General features: G+C 46.1%; 1 protein-coding gene across 1 annotated transcript in view; it reads left to right on the top strand.

The window, feature by feature from the left end:
- Positions 1 to 266: 266 nt before the first annotated feature.
- T265_08382 (hypothetical protein) overlaps positions 267 to 12,962 on the top strand; it is a gene marked incomplete at both ends in the record, with an annotated part of 15,646 nt that continues 2,950 nt past the window's right edge. The window contains 7 exons of the mRNA XM_009174166.1: positions 267 to 402; positions 543 to 830; positions 1,751 to 1,867; positions 1,890 to 2,233; positions 3,926 to 4,080; positions 5,688 to 5,962; positions 11,103 to 11,347. Of these exons, the coding sequence (XP_009172430.1) occupies positions 267 to 402; positions 543 to 830; positions 1,751 to 1,867; positions 1,890 to 2,233; positions 3,926 to 4,080; positions 5,688 to 5,962; positions 11,103 to 11,347 (1,560 nt within the window). The remainder of the gene's footprint in view (positions 403 to 542; positions 831 to 1,750; positions 1,868 to 1,889; positions 2,234 to 3,925; positions 4,081 to 5,687; positions 5,963 to 11,102; positions 11,348 to 12,962) is intronic.

The following is a 12,962-nucleotide window of genomic DNA, read 5'->3' as shown; positions in this document are numbered from 1 at the left end:
ACCTAACCAACTCAGTTTCTGGTGCTGGACGCATTCTTCAATGAGTGCCCGTAGCACAACCGAAAACTCGCTTCTAATTGCCTCACCACGGATACGCCGACAATAAACCACACGAGCTATGGTTATGAGACAACGATTGTCAAACACCTGAATGCATCTCAGCTCCGCTGCTCGAACAGGCCGAGTCTCACACTCATACAAAACAGACCGCAGTGTAGCCTGATACACATGTTGCTTGAGATTTGAGGATACACTACTCTGACGGCATGTCTCAAATTAGCAAACGCGACCCGGGCCTTGCAGATTCGTGCATTGACCTCATCTGCCACACTACAATCAAAACTAATACAACTTCCATGGTATGTAGAACGCCCCACAACTTCCAGTGTTTCTCCCTGGATCGTAAGTGGCATGTTCCGTGACTGCATGTCCAGGAGCATGACCTTACATTTTGTGGGTGCAAAGTCCATACCAAAGGACGTGATGACTTTGGTTAGTTCATCCAAAAACACTTGCACCTTCTCCTCCTCTTCGAAGATAAGAACGATGTCGTCTGCATAATCCAGACGACAAGGTTTTCGTCACAGGCCATTTGAAAACCAGGGTTTTGGAGACCCTCCAGCGTTCGTCTCATTATTTCACCGATCACGGAGTTAAAAAAGAATGGAGAGTGGGCATCCCTGACAGACACCGCTTTGTGTACGGAAGCTTTTGGATAGCTCTACGTACACTCTCACGCGTCCGGAAGTCTGAGAATACAAAAAACGTATTATGTTTACAAACTTCCAGGGTATTCCTTGGTAGGCAAGCGGGCCAAGGAGAACAGACCGGTCAACCAAGTCGAATGCGCCTTGGAAATTAATAATTACTAAAACTGTGGGTCGTTGGTACGTATGGCGCTTTTTAGTACCTGACAGTGTGAAGATTTGGTCGACGCAACCTCTTCCAGACCGGAACCCTGCTTGCTTTCTCGAGTCAGAGATATATGAGCCACCATAAGGCGACGAAGCACAAGTGATGCCAGCAGTCTAGTTACGACTGGGGTTAAGCTCATCACACTGTGGTTGCTATGACAACCTGGCAGTGTCCTAGCCCTCGTGCAACCTTAGGGTGGCATGGCAGTTAGGCACCGAAAGGGTGTTACAGCTCATCACACTGTGGTTGCTACACTAACTGCGAGTCCTGCTTTTGAAAATGAGCACTATAACCGACTAAGTCAGTTGTCTGGAGCAGTTCCGTTTTCCCAAATGCAAGCGAGCATATTAGACGGGTGCTGATTGGGGATTTCACTCCTCTTCTTTGAATAGGGTGGGTGGAAGGTCATCAGGACCAGAGGTCCGGTGGTGCTGGATAGAGTAGATGCAATCATACACCTCCGAGGACGTATGGAGCAGGTGATGAAGAGTAGATGCAATCATACACCTCCGAGGACGTATGGAGCTTCCAGGTGATGATGATGCTCTATCTGGACGCAGTGGACCGTCTCAACCATCCTGGATGAGTCTGATAGTGGTCACTCAAAAATTGTACGAACTGCATGTGTGGGAATCACGGAGCAATTAGCTTGACTCCAGTTGTAACCAGACTGTGTCGCTTATTCTACGTCGTTTTACGAAAGCACATGAACAGGGAATCCTAGAACAAGAGCCAGGTTTGCGATCGAAGGATCCCACATTTCCACCTCCTGTCAACTCTTAGAGCTCGGCAAGTATATAAAAGCTATGTCTTCGTGGTATTCTTTGATTTCAAGAACGCATTCATGAATATCATGTTTGTATCCACACACTTCCTCGAAGGGCTGTTTTCACACAACCACGTGAAGGGTGGAAGAGAGCCAGAGGCGGTCAAACAATGACTTGGCAGCGAAGTATTTAAGCCATTGCCAGCAGACTCAGCTGCGTTGGTCACTGTCGTCTTCCTGGATGGGGATACCGAGACTGGCCACATCAATGGCTACAGACATTGTCAGATATGGCCCAGCTGCGCCCTCAATGGCGCTCGTGCATCCAAGCTATTGCCTTCAATGCATAGCTCCTTTTCCAACCCCCCACTTGACAGCCCACTGACAGTGTTGGATTCATTCACCAATTTATCAGCTCTCGCTTGCAATGCGCCGCTACCTCCCCCTCCCCCCAAATCATCGATGAACGAGACTGCGGCAGCTACAACCAACGACGAGTACGTGGTTATTACAGCTGACAATGATGATTCACACACATGTGGGTGTGTTAGCGTATGAGAGGCTCTCCAAATGACCCCCTACAAGAAATGTCCGATATTGGTGTTAACTTTCCGTTTGTGTTTACTTTCTGTATTGACGAGGTAATGAGGCAAACTCTGAAAGTCCTCCGAATGCCGACTTTCAGATATCTTCGAGTGGGAGTCTTGTTGATCTGGAATATGCAGAGGAAGTTGTTTTCATGTTGTGAACAGCAGGATGCTCATGTATTACTGAAAAAGCTGACAAGGGCCTCTGGTTCTTTGGCATATGCTTCTCACCTGATGGGGTGTGAGGACGTGGTCGATGCAGCGTTTTCTCGGTTGAAAACCAGCTTCACACCCACGGGTCAAGGTTTCAAAGCCAAGATTGACGTTATCGCCGAGATAGTCGGAGTAAGAAAGTTCGACATCGTCAGATCAAATGTCGAATGTCTTCAGACTGCAGTTTATATCACCGGGACCGGCGTCAAATTGATATCTGTGAGAGCACTCCTGCCGATCGCCGTGTTTGGATGGTTTCGATGCGAATTATACGAGAATCACGGTCACCCTCACACATATAATTGAAGTAGAGTAGAAAAAGGTCTTCGATCTCTTACATGTGAGAAGAGAATGTCCCTATCAAGTGACTTCGTGGTCAGTCACACTCATAACTCATTCAGCTACGAAGTGTGTCTCAGGATATACTGGTTCCAGCTACCACCTTCATTGCGGATAAGGAAACTAAGCGAATGAAATCTACGTCTGGGGATTGATGTTATGATCAGTTCATTCATATTTTATTGTTATGATTATCTAATAAAGGTGGAGTGAGAAAGCTGCGCACTGAGCGCAAACCTGGACGCAGGTCCACCATTCACATCGTTACAATGTCATATCTATCTGGGTTAATAATTTGTTTGTCTTTGTTTCACGATGCCCATCCTGGGATACGGCGGATTCCAATGCGGCTGAGTTGACTGAGTTGAACTTTTATGCTTCCTCATCATAATCGACAGCACATCACTGTTCAGCACTGATGCTTTGCTAGCAAGTTTTGCGTTGCCTGTTCGTTTATCCTTTCCACCTGGCACATCGCTTGTTGAAAAGAGGTCTGCAAGACTCAGTCCTCTGGCATACGAAGTAACCTATGAAGTGTAACCAGTTGGTTATTCGAGGGAACTCAAGACTTTTCCTGTGCTCCTTGTGTGATGATTCGAAGGCTTCCACGTTTAAACTCTGCGCGGAACGCCTGCGGCTGATCCGAAAGTTAAGATAGATCGCGCCTCAATCTTGTAAATTCAATCGTGGACCAAAAAACTGATGTCACTTCGGCGACAAAAATGCCGGAGTCCGGAAACACTGCTCACGGCGCGCTGATCCGGAAAGTGATTTTGACTCGTCAGTTTACCGGAACCAATACAAGCGAGATAGTTCAGCGGCCAATGCAAGCATTTACTAACCAGGAAGTTCGTGGTTTGGACCCAACCTCTGCTTCTGAACTGCTCTTATCTAGGTATGGGCAACCTGTTGTGTCCCATCCTTCGTACTTTCTTGTGTGGCGGTGAAGCTACGCATTGATAGGTTGTTACAGTTCAATGCTTTTTATACTACCGACCAGGCAGATTAATTCATCAGTCATACCCCTCAGTTCATCCACAGGTATGGGGTCCGTTTCAATACCACCCGTTCCTGATTTGGTACCTTTCATTTGGCGGGCGTCAAGTGCGTGCTGAACCGTGCTGCAAAATTATTCAAGCTACTCAAAATAGCCTGCGTTTCTAAGATGAACGGTGTAATCAGCGTACTCAGGGAACGGAAGCCAGTTAGCATTCTTGTCCTCGGGCTATTAGAGACTGGTAAGGAAGATTCACGCGACACGTTATTTACGAAGTTGAATTTAGGATATAGGACAGCAATGTCTGACACCAGTGAATGTAGTAAATCCGAGCAAAGGTTTTACGTAGACCAGCACGTGTCTGTAGGATTAGGCACGCAGCCTTCATAAGAGACAAAAATTCAGGGGGACGCTTTTCTTCGCCCTTCTAACGGTTGCAGGAATAAAAAAACAACTTCCAAACAACGGTCGTTTATTTGTGAAAGCCATGCCGCAGTCCGGGCAGAGGGCAAAATTTTGGTGTGATCGATGCAGTCTTTACCAGATCAAAACCCATCTTGGTTCTCACAAATCACACTTTCGGCAATGGGATTTGCCTTTGGAAGCTCTCTATATCAGCCGGATTCGGTGGCGGATTTCGCACATCTATCTTGCTGATTCTTTCTGAATATTGGATTCCAGTCGAAGTGCACCATTTTGTCGGCATTTTGTCTTCATTTCAGATATTTTCGGGTACGGTCATCACGCTCGCCACAAAGGACCCACCACTTTTGTTGAGCGCCGGATACATATACTCTGACCATATGTTTTATCGCACCTAAGCGGGATTTGTTAAAGAATAGCTGATGTTGTGCTGCTTTCGGGTTCATGTGGCTCTTCCAGAGGTTTTTATTTTCGGGGGAGGGGAGGGGAGGGGAGGGTAGGTGAACTGTTCATTCGAATGAATGAAATCGTTCAGCTGTAGCACCCTTTCGGTGCGCAACTGCCACGCCACTGGAAAGAAGCACGGGGGTTAGGATACTGCCAGGTGCCCAAGCCTAGACAAGGAAAGTCAAGAGGCAGTGGTCGGGTTCGGACCATAGACCTTCTGGTCAATAAATTCGCGCGCTTATCACTGAACCACCTCGCCCCAACTACTAAGCCATCTTGTCCCTGGAATGAATTGTGATTCCATTCTTTTTGTAGGAAATTTTGCCAACACCTGCCCTCAGGCCATTTGGTCGGATTATTTTGAGTATGGCATGGTCAACTTCCTGTTCCGGGCTTGAAACAGCTTAGCAGTTAAGACGTAAAAGTACTGGCCAACCCTGGCCTTCCGATTTCTCCTGTCTAGAGTTAGGCAGTATCTTAGCCACCCGTGCCTCCAAGTTGCACGGCACTTAGACACCGAAACCGTTCTGAGTCGCACTGTTCTTCTCATTATTATTAATTTATCATTGCTATTTGTTTCCTGCCACAAACACTTATTCAATCTCCCGAGCCTTTACTGCCCGCCCATTGTCGCTTTGTCCATCTTTAGGCTCTTTACTGCTCCGCGTTTGAGGGTTTGCTTACACCACCCTAGTGTGATTTTTCTGGTGTCGTTGAGAGCTACTTAGTATGACAGTATCTTTTGACCGTTTGCGTTCAGACAACCCCAGATAGATGGTTTTACGCACTTGGTCTAAAACACACACTGGTGGGTTGGCAGAATAACTAAAACCGTTTAAGAGATTTTTTAATGCTGTTTCTCGTTGAGTGATTTTATTGCGTCCGTTGTCATGCCTGGTCACTGTTCACTATCTTCATCATGTGAACTTAATGGCGTTTGTGGAAACTAGTTTCTGGTCTGTTTTTCTGTATTATTGATCGAACGCGTTCCGTCCCTCAGGTTTAATTTGGAAATGGCGAATGCAGAGATACTCACCCTGACGGATATGTTGCTTGATGGATACAGGTTAGATGGACGCTCACTCCATGAGTACCGTGAGATTAGTTTCCGCTTTCCACGGTCCGCCGAGGATGATCACAATAGTTGTTGCATCGTCAACATTGGCGCCACTTCGGTCGTAGCTCGCGTTTCTGCTGAGGTTTTAGAACCGAAACCTTCTCGACCGTCACAGGGAATGCTGTTCGTCAACTTTGATGCTACCCTGATTCATCCAAGTAAGTACGATTAGTGGCCCTCCACCAGTGAAAGCTTGCTAGTATTATCCGGTTTAGCTTTCCCTTGATTTGAACAAGCATATCGTACGCTCGAACGCCAAGTAAACGGACACGTCCAACGAAAGTCCCAGTGTGTTGAATTCATTTTTCTTTGGAATACAGAGGACCCGGTGCTCGTTGCTATTTTTTCCAACCATTCTCAAAAGCCCCTCTGACTAACCTAATTGAATGCATTGTTAGTAGTACTATCAACATTGCTCCTGTGCAGCCACGAATATTAGGACCGTTGATCATAGCATTCACTATTAGCTGCAGTGGCACAGGCTGTGTTCGATGCATGGATCAACACACAGTGGTGATAAAAGTGGTTGACATCCAGCTCCCACACATGTTCCTGTATTCGTGTCGGATCAACCTTCCCACCGTTGTTCGTAAAGAAGAATACCGTTGTCTTTTTATAGGCTAACCGAAACCGTAGATATAGGTGCAGATATCCACTGATTGAGTTCTCCCATATAAACCCGTCCTACCATAAGGACTTATTTGATGTGAGGGCGATACGGCTCAGCGGTTAGAGCGCATACTTACTGATTGGAAGGTCCATGGTTCGAACCCGATCAGTGCTACTCCATTTCTCTTGTCTAGGCTTGAGCAAATCGGCATTATCTCAGCCCTCGTGCTTCCTTCAGGTGGCATGGCAGCTAGGAACCCAAGGGGTTTTACAGCTGAACAATTTCTCTACGTATTTGATGTTTCCTGGAGCTTCGTTTCGATGGAATAGATGGGAGACGTCTTTTTATAGCCCGCTTTTTGGCAAAGAACGTCAAATCATGAGGTGAACACTCTAGTAATAATTTAAGCACGTGAATCATCAGATACACAATCGGTTCTGATTGGTAGTTCATGTACACAACGCATGGTTACCCGTTCGGTGTGTGTTTTATAGAGCTGCGTTTATGGAGTGGTTACACCATCTTAGCTCCTGCTTCTTGCACCCAGCTAGCGCCCATGCTCGGATGACTTGATGGATCATAGTGCCACTTCTACCATTTATGTTGTACGTCATTACCCGGATGTATTTTGTTGCGACTTACCTAGCGAATGACTTTCTCATCATTGACAGCATAACACCAGTGTTCAACACTGACGCTTTGCTATCGTACGCGCATAATTTGTTTGAAAACCTTATTGTGAAGAGAAGAATAAAGGCGGATGGCAAAGGATTTAGTGCCAACCTACTCAGTGCCTACTCACTCAGACATTCTGGATAGAGACTGACAACGAAAACGCCGTTGTTATCTGTTAGTAGCCATATCTCACATCTTTTCTGACCGTTCGCAGGGGGATCACGCAGACCCCATCCTGGAATACGAGTTGCACCGGCAGTGTCCAGACTTTTCATGATATCTTCTATATTTCTCTGCCAGGCCAAAGATTGACCGTCTCTCTACTTGTATTACTTTAAACTAGGGATGGAAAACAGCTGTTTTCGGCAAATGATGATTTGGTATGCGTAACGCATGGCCTAATCAGCTTCTGCTGCTGGTGTACGTGATCTGTTCTAAGGTTTCAACAACAGAGCGGTCCATATTTCTGTTTGTGGCAAATACTGAGGCGTCCATTTATATCATTGTCACCTTTTCAGAACTGTATTACCACCAACTTCGCGCATACAGTCAGAACTGCATTGGATTTGATGACTTAAGCTCGGTACAACAGGCATTTGGGTGTTCTCTGATTGGAAGTTTCCGTCAACCTTGTCCACTGCAAGACAAATTTTGCGCGATTCGAGAGCTGCGATATGGTTTTAATGGCAGAATCAAATGAATCCCACTCGATCTCTCGTTTGTGATATTCTTCAGCTGGCGTTCGAGATATCTCACTAAGAGTCGGCTGTATGGGGGTATGCTCAGGCCGATCGTTCACGGAGTGAGGAGCAAACGTTCCACTATTGATGCTACTGCGCGTATCAGATGCGTTTGGAGGCAATTCGGGCTCTATAGTTGTATTTCAACCGGATCGGATAATTCTTCGGTGGCCGTTGTCACCGTTGGGTGATTGGGATGTGCGGGTTTTAGGGCCGACATTCTCTATACAGCATGGTTGCTTCCACAAAAATGGACATGTTAGTTATTTGGATGTGGCACACTCCTTTAGCGCTCCTGTCTCCGAATGCAGTGTCACTTCCCCTAAGGCCACCTTATGATACGGTAGTCCCCTACACTTTGACTCAATTAGTCAACCAATTTATCAGTTAAAACGTGTACCATAGACACGATGCTTCCAGTTGCACCTGTTTTGATCACCGGAAAGTGCAAGAGTGCTTGAGACGCCAAGACTGGCAGGCGATGACATGTTTAGTTCGGGTAGCTACGCATTGCAGGCGATAGCGTTGATGCTTGAGCGCCGCTGGATGCGCGGTCGGACCATTTTTACTAGTGTCATTAAGCATCTGTGATTTAAGTCGCGTATTCCCCATCCAGGGAGGCGGCAGTTGCACCCCCACTCAGTTTACTAGTTAGTGTTTTCATACTTAGTTACCTGGTCATACACTGTCCACCTTCGGTCGCTTCCACTCAGTACAGGACTGGGCGAAAAGAGCTCTGTGAGGCAGACGGTCTTCTGGTATGCAGAGTGCATGTCCCAACCAACATAACCCATGAAGGTGAATGACTCATCCATCATGGGAGAGTTCCTTCTCTTTAGGACCATCTGGTGTACCTCAGCATTACTAGCCGATGCTCCCTTCAGACATGACCAATGCTTTGGGGACACCGGTGGTCAATTACTGACATCTCTCGTATGTCCTCTGCGCGTAGAAGCCACTTCCCTAATTCACAAAACGGTATGGATCACAGCAACACAATGTAAACTCTACCCTTGGTAGACAAACTGGCGTTATGTGGGCGACATAAGTGTCGGAGGTACGGGTTTGATCTAACCCAGTCTTGTAGCAACACTTTACACTTTGCAGGTGTGAAGCGCATGCCAAACCGTACGACAGAGCTAGTTGGGTCATTTAAAATGATTTGCATTTTTTTGAAGGATATGAACCAAGGAGAACATTATCTTCCGCATACTCAATGTCTGTCAACGAACGTCCCGGAAACATTTCGACCTCCGAAGTTTCGGAGGCGGGCAGAGAAATTTCAAGCAACACATAAATAAGAGAGTTGAAGAGGAAGGTCAGAGAAACCAGCCTTGTTTTACACCACTGGACGTGGTGAACTCAGGCGAAAGCTTACCTGAGTACGTCAAAGTTCGCAACTGGTACCCTCAGGGATATAAATCCGGAAGGGACAACTTTGATCGCAAACACTGCCAAAGTCGCTGATGATGGACGGAATCAGAGATAGCCTTCAAACCAAGAAAAACGATTAACGTGCGACGTTTGAATGAGTGGTGCTGTTCAAGACTTTGTCTCAAGGTAAAGATATCGTCGATGCATCTTCGGCCTGGTGGAACTCAGATTGATTCTCACGAAGCTCCCGATAATCCATCAACCTGTGCAAAATAATCGCAAAGAGCATATTAGATGCGACGGATACCAGGCTAATACCACGATGGTTTCCACATGACGTTCTTGCTCCTTTTTTGAAAACTTGAATGACGGTCGATGATTTCCATTCGGTGGTATTCCGTTTTCATTCTAAATCTTCTGTAGTATGGTTGTCATACTGTTCACCAGGACCTCGCCACCTTCTTTGAAGAGTGCTGGGTGCAGGGCCATCCGCACGGAATGCCTTGTCCTTCTTGAGGATTGATATTTCACTCTGGATTTCGGTTTCTGATGGTGGTTGCTATCGATGTTCCACTCAGGACCACTGGGTTCTTCCAGTGGTTGTGTTAAAGGAGACCATGTGAACTGTTCTTGGAAGTGCTCAGCCCATCGCTCCAGACGACGATTGAGGAAGTGATTTGCCGTGCATTCTTTTTCGCATGTTGTTCACGGTCACCTGCTTTCTTATGACCGCCTAATGAAATCAGCTGAAATAGGGCGCAGCCTTTCCCTGCAGCGTAAACCTTCCCCATCTCCTGGGCCTTCGAATCTCACCAGCGTTCTCCGTCATTCTTGTCCACTGAAGCAGTCGTGACGGACCTTGATAAAACCCGTCCTTCTCATTCCCAGAACTGCAGTCTGTCGGGGCTTATGCTGATGGGACTAATAGACACCGTTTATTACACCGACCTACATAGATTTTAAGTGAGCCAGGTAATCGCGCAGCACAAAGGCGTTTGTTTACTGGGATTCAGTCCAGTAAGGCTCATTCAGCCTTGGGGTTGTGTGAAATTCCAACATCTTAGGTACCAGTAATCATTGCGTCAGGCTCACCGGATATCCAAAGAATGAAATGTGAAGCTCGTCCTAAGCGGCTCGGGATACGGGACCGAAGTTGGATCTTGTATGAGTGTTTAAATGTCATGAGTGCTTTGAATGATCCAAAAGCTGGTAGGGTAGGACTTATCAATACTAGCCTTTAGCTCTCGTACCCGTTTTACGGGACTAAAGAAAGTAATGGTCAGCATTCTGGGGATTCAACGAACGTGGTACCTAACAGCTGGGCGAAAAAGAGAAACCTACAGTCACTTCTCATCAGAACTGAGGCAATGACATATGTTGACACATCAGTGGGGCAGATTTATAGATCTCAACTTTTCGTGATTTTTCGGCATAAATTTTTTATAACGCCCTCTAAAATATGTGACATATGGATGAGGAGTATCTTGCAACTATGTTTATGTTGGATTGGTCCTTTCACTGGCAGTGATCTTTTTTACCGATCCTTATACTGACCCAAATACACGCGTGGTATAAAAAGCCAGACTGCTCACTAGAAAATCAGCTCAATACAGACCAGGAAACTGATTGGAAAATGCCTTGCGGAGTAGATGAATCCTGTCAAAATGCATGTCATCCTCCTGTGTATTTTAATAGGATATTCTATACAGAAGGACATGATCATCACGTGACAACGAACAGTGTTGCTCATACAACCCTTTTCATCCTAAACTATCCTTCATCGAATGGCAGACTAGCGGTGATCATTTCACAACGAATTGAAGTAGTATCTTCGTTCTGCTTCACTGGAACTTTTCAGTAGAATCTTTATTAATTTGTCATTCCTCTTTGACCCAACAGATGCTCCATCTCGGCAAAAGATTGAGGAGGGCCGGCGTTTGTCTTCGGTACTCCAAACCCTTCTACGTGACTCAGTGGATCTGGATTCCTTGTGTATCGTGGCATGGGAACGTGTTTTCGCCATACGAGTTGAACTCCGCGCTCTTTCCTATGATGGTAACTTGGGTGATTGTGGTGCTCTGGCTGCTATTTCGGCGTTGGCTGCTTTTCGGCGACCAGATGTATTTGTGCAGGACAATGGAACCGTAAGCTTTATTACTTGTGTGCGCCAAAGTTATGATTTTCCAGATTACACCTGTCGCTGCTCTCTGAACCAAGGGATTTTCGAACCCCGAGTCTTCACGTTTCTGTACCAAGTGTGTGTTTGTCGATATCACGCATGTGATAACGCGCTCAATTCGGCGAAATGCTCCGCCGCCCCAGCAAAACTGTATTTTAGTTCAATGCGACGGTTGACGTACCTTAATAACCCACTGAGTTTCATTGGTTGATACCCATGTAGTATCCATACGCTGTTTCCTACTAGGTTGTTGTGCCAAACACAGTCTCTTTCCTCCGAACTTAGTGGTCGTTGCAATCTGTCACGTATACCAACCACTGCCGCCTTGCGGTCAGGCTTTTGATGCCAAGCCCTTGGTTAACACCCTCATCTTCCTTTCTTCCATGTGAAGCACCGCAGCACATACGTAGCACACGTAAACCAACGCTCTTTACATCACATCTGCCGTCGCTTCGTGACCAACCCGGTAACCTAAATACATCAGACGGTAATAAAAAACATGCGAATGCTAATGTATGTCTTGCTTATTCAGTATTGCTTAGTAACTTTTCGTACACTCTACTCAATAATCGCCCTTCTGCAGTTCCAAGACGTAGGGGTGTCGATTAAAAATCGATTGAAGTAACTGGTTTTAAACCACCTCACAGCTGCCTCTTCAAGTTCATTTGCTATTTGATTGTTTGCTTTACTGTTCAAACAATTGGCCAATAAACTGCTCCTGCAGTCACTCTTAGTATTATGTAGGCAAGTATCAGCTAGACCTTTGTGACCCGAAATCAAGATTCAAGTGAAGCAACGGAGCTTTCGACCTAAGACGATGTGGACTATTGACGTTGGAGTCACTGTACCAGCTGTGATTGGCCGCCATGGTGTCGGTATAGTCCTCTGAATGGCGGCGTCCCTCAATCGGTTAGATGCTCGTAAGTCACCGACTTTTTGTTGCTCGGGCATCCGTTTTTATAGGAACTCAATGTGCTTCAAATCCTAACCGTCTTTCGTTCATCCTCTCTGCTCAAGCATCAACAAAATATAGCTCTGATGCAGCAAAGGCGCTTTCTGTCGGAAACTAACCACTCCATTGTTCATCACGAAGAGTTCAAATACAGCCGTGTTACCTGAACATTTTGATGCACAAATACCTGCTTCAGCGAAACAGGGGCTCAACTTGGTAGTTCTTTAAGTTTAGACGTGAAACGCAATTTTAATGACGAGCTCTAAATTGAAGGATATCATGGATCAACATGGACTCCGCTGATTGGGATATGTTCTGAGGTGGACTCCAGAATGTTTCCTGCGGTGCGCTATCTTTGTAATCCTGGACAAAAGACCGTAAAAGCGTCACATAGACCAGGAAACGAATTGAAGGAGACATGGAGACACTCACAAAGCGATTGTCCCATGTTAGCTTATGTGAACACACACAGACTAGCTCCTGCTGTGGTCTTACTTTTTTTTTACCGCTTTAATTCTTTTTATCGCTTTATTTTCGCACCTTCATTTTTCTAGTTCTCAGATTCCCAGTAGGCTTCCTCGCCATGCATCGTGGTTTTTGGGAGCTTTGTGTTCAGTATATATATATA

The sequence above is a fragment of the Opisthorchis viverrini genome, assembly GCF_000715545.1.
Source record: "Opisthorchis viverrini unplaced genomic scaffold opera_v5_213, whole genome shotgun sequence".
Lineage (NCBI taxonomy): Eukaryota > Metazoa > Platyhelminthes > Trematoda > Opisthorchiida > Opisthorchiidae > Opisthorchis > Opisthorchis viverrini.
The sequence above is the reverse complement of the archived record's forward strand: the minus strand, read 5'-3'. Positions and strand labels throughout refer to the sequence as shown.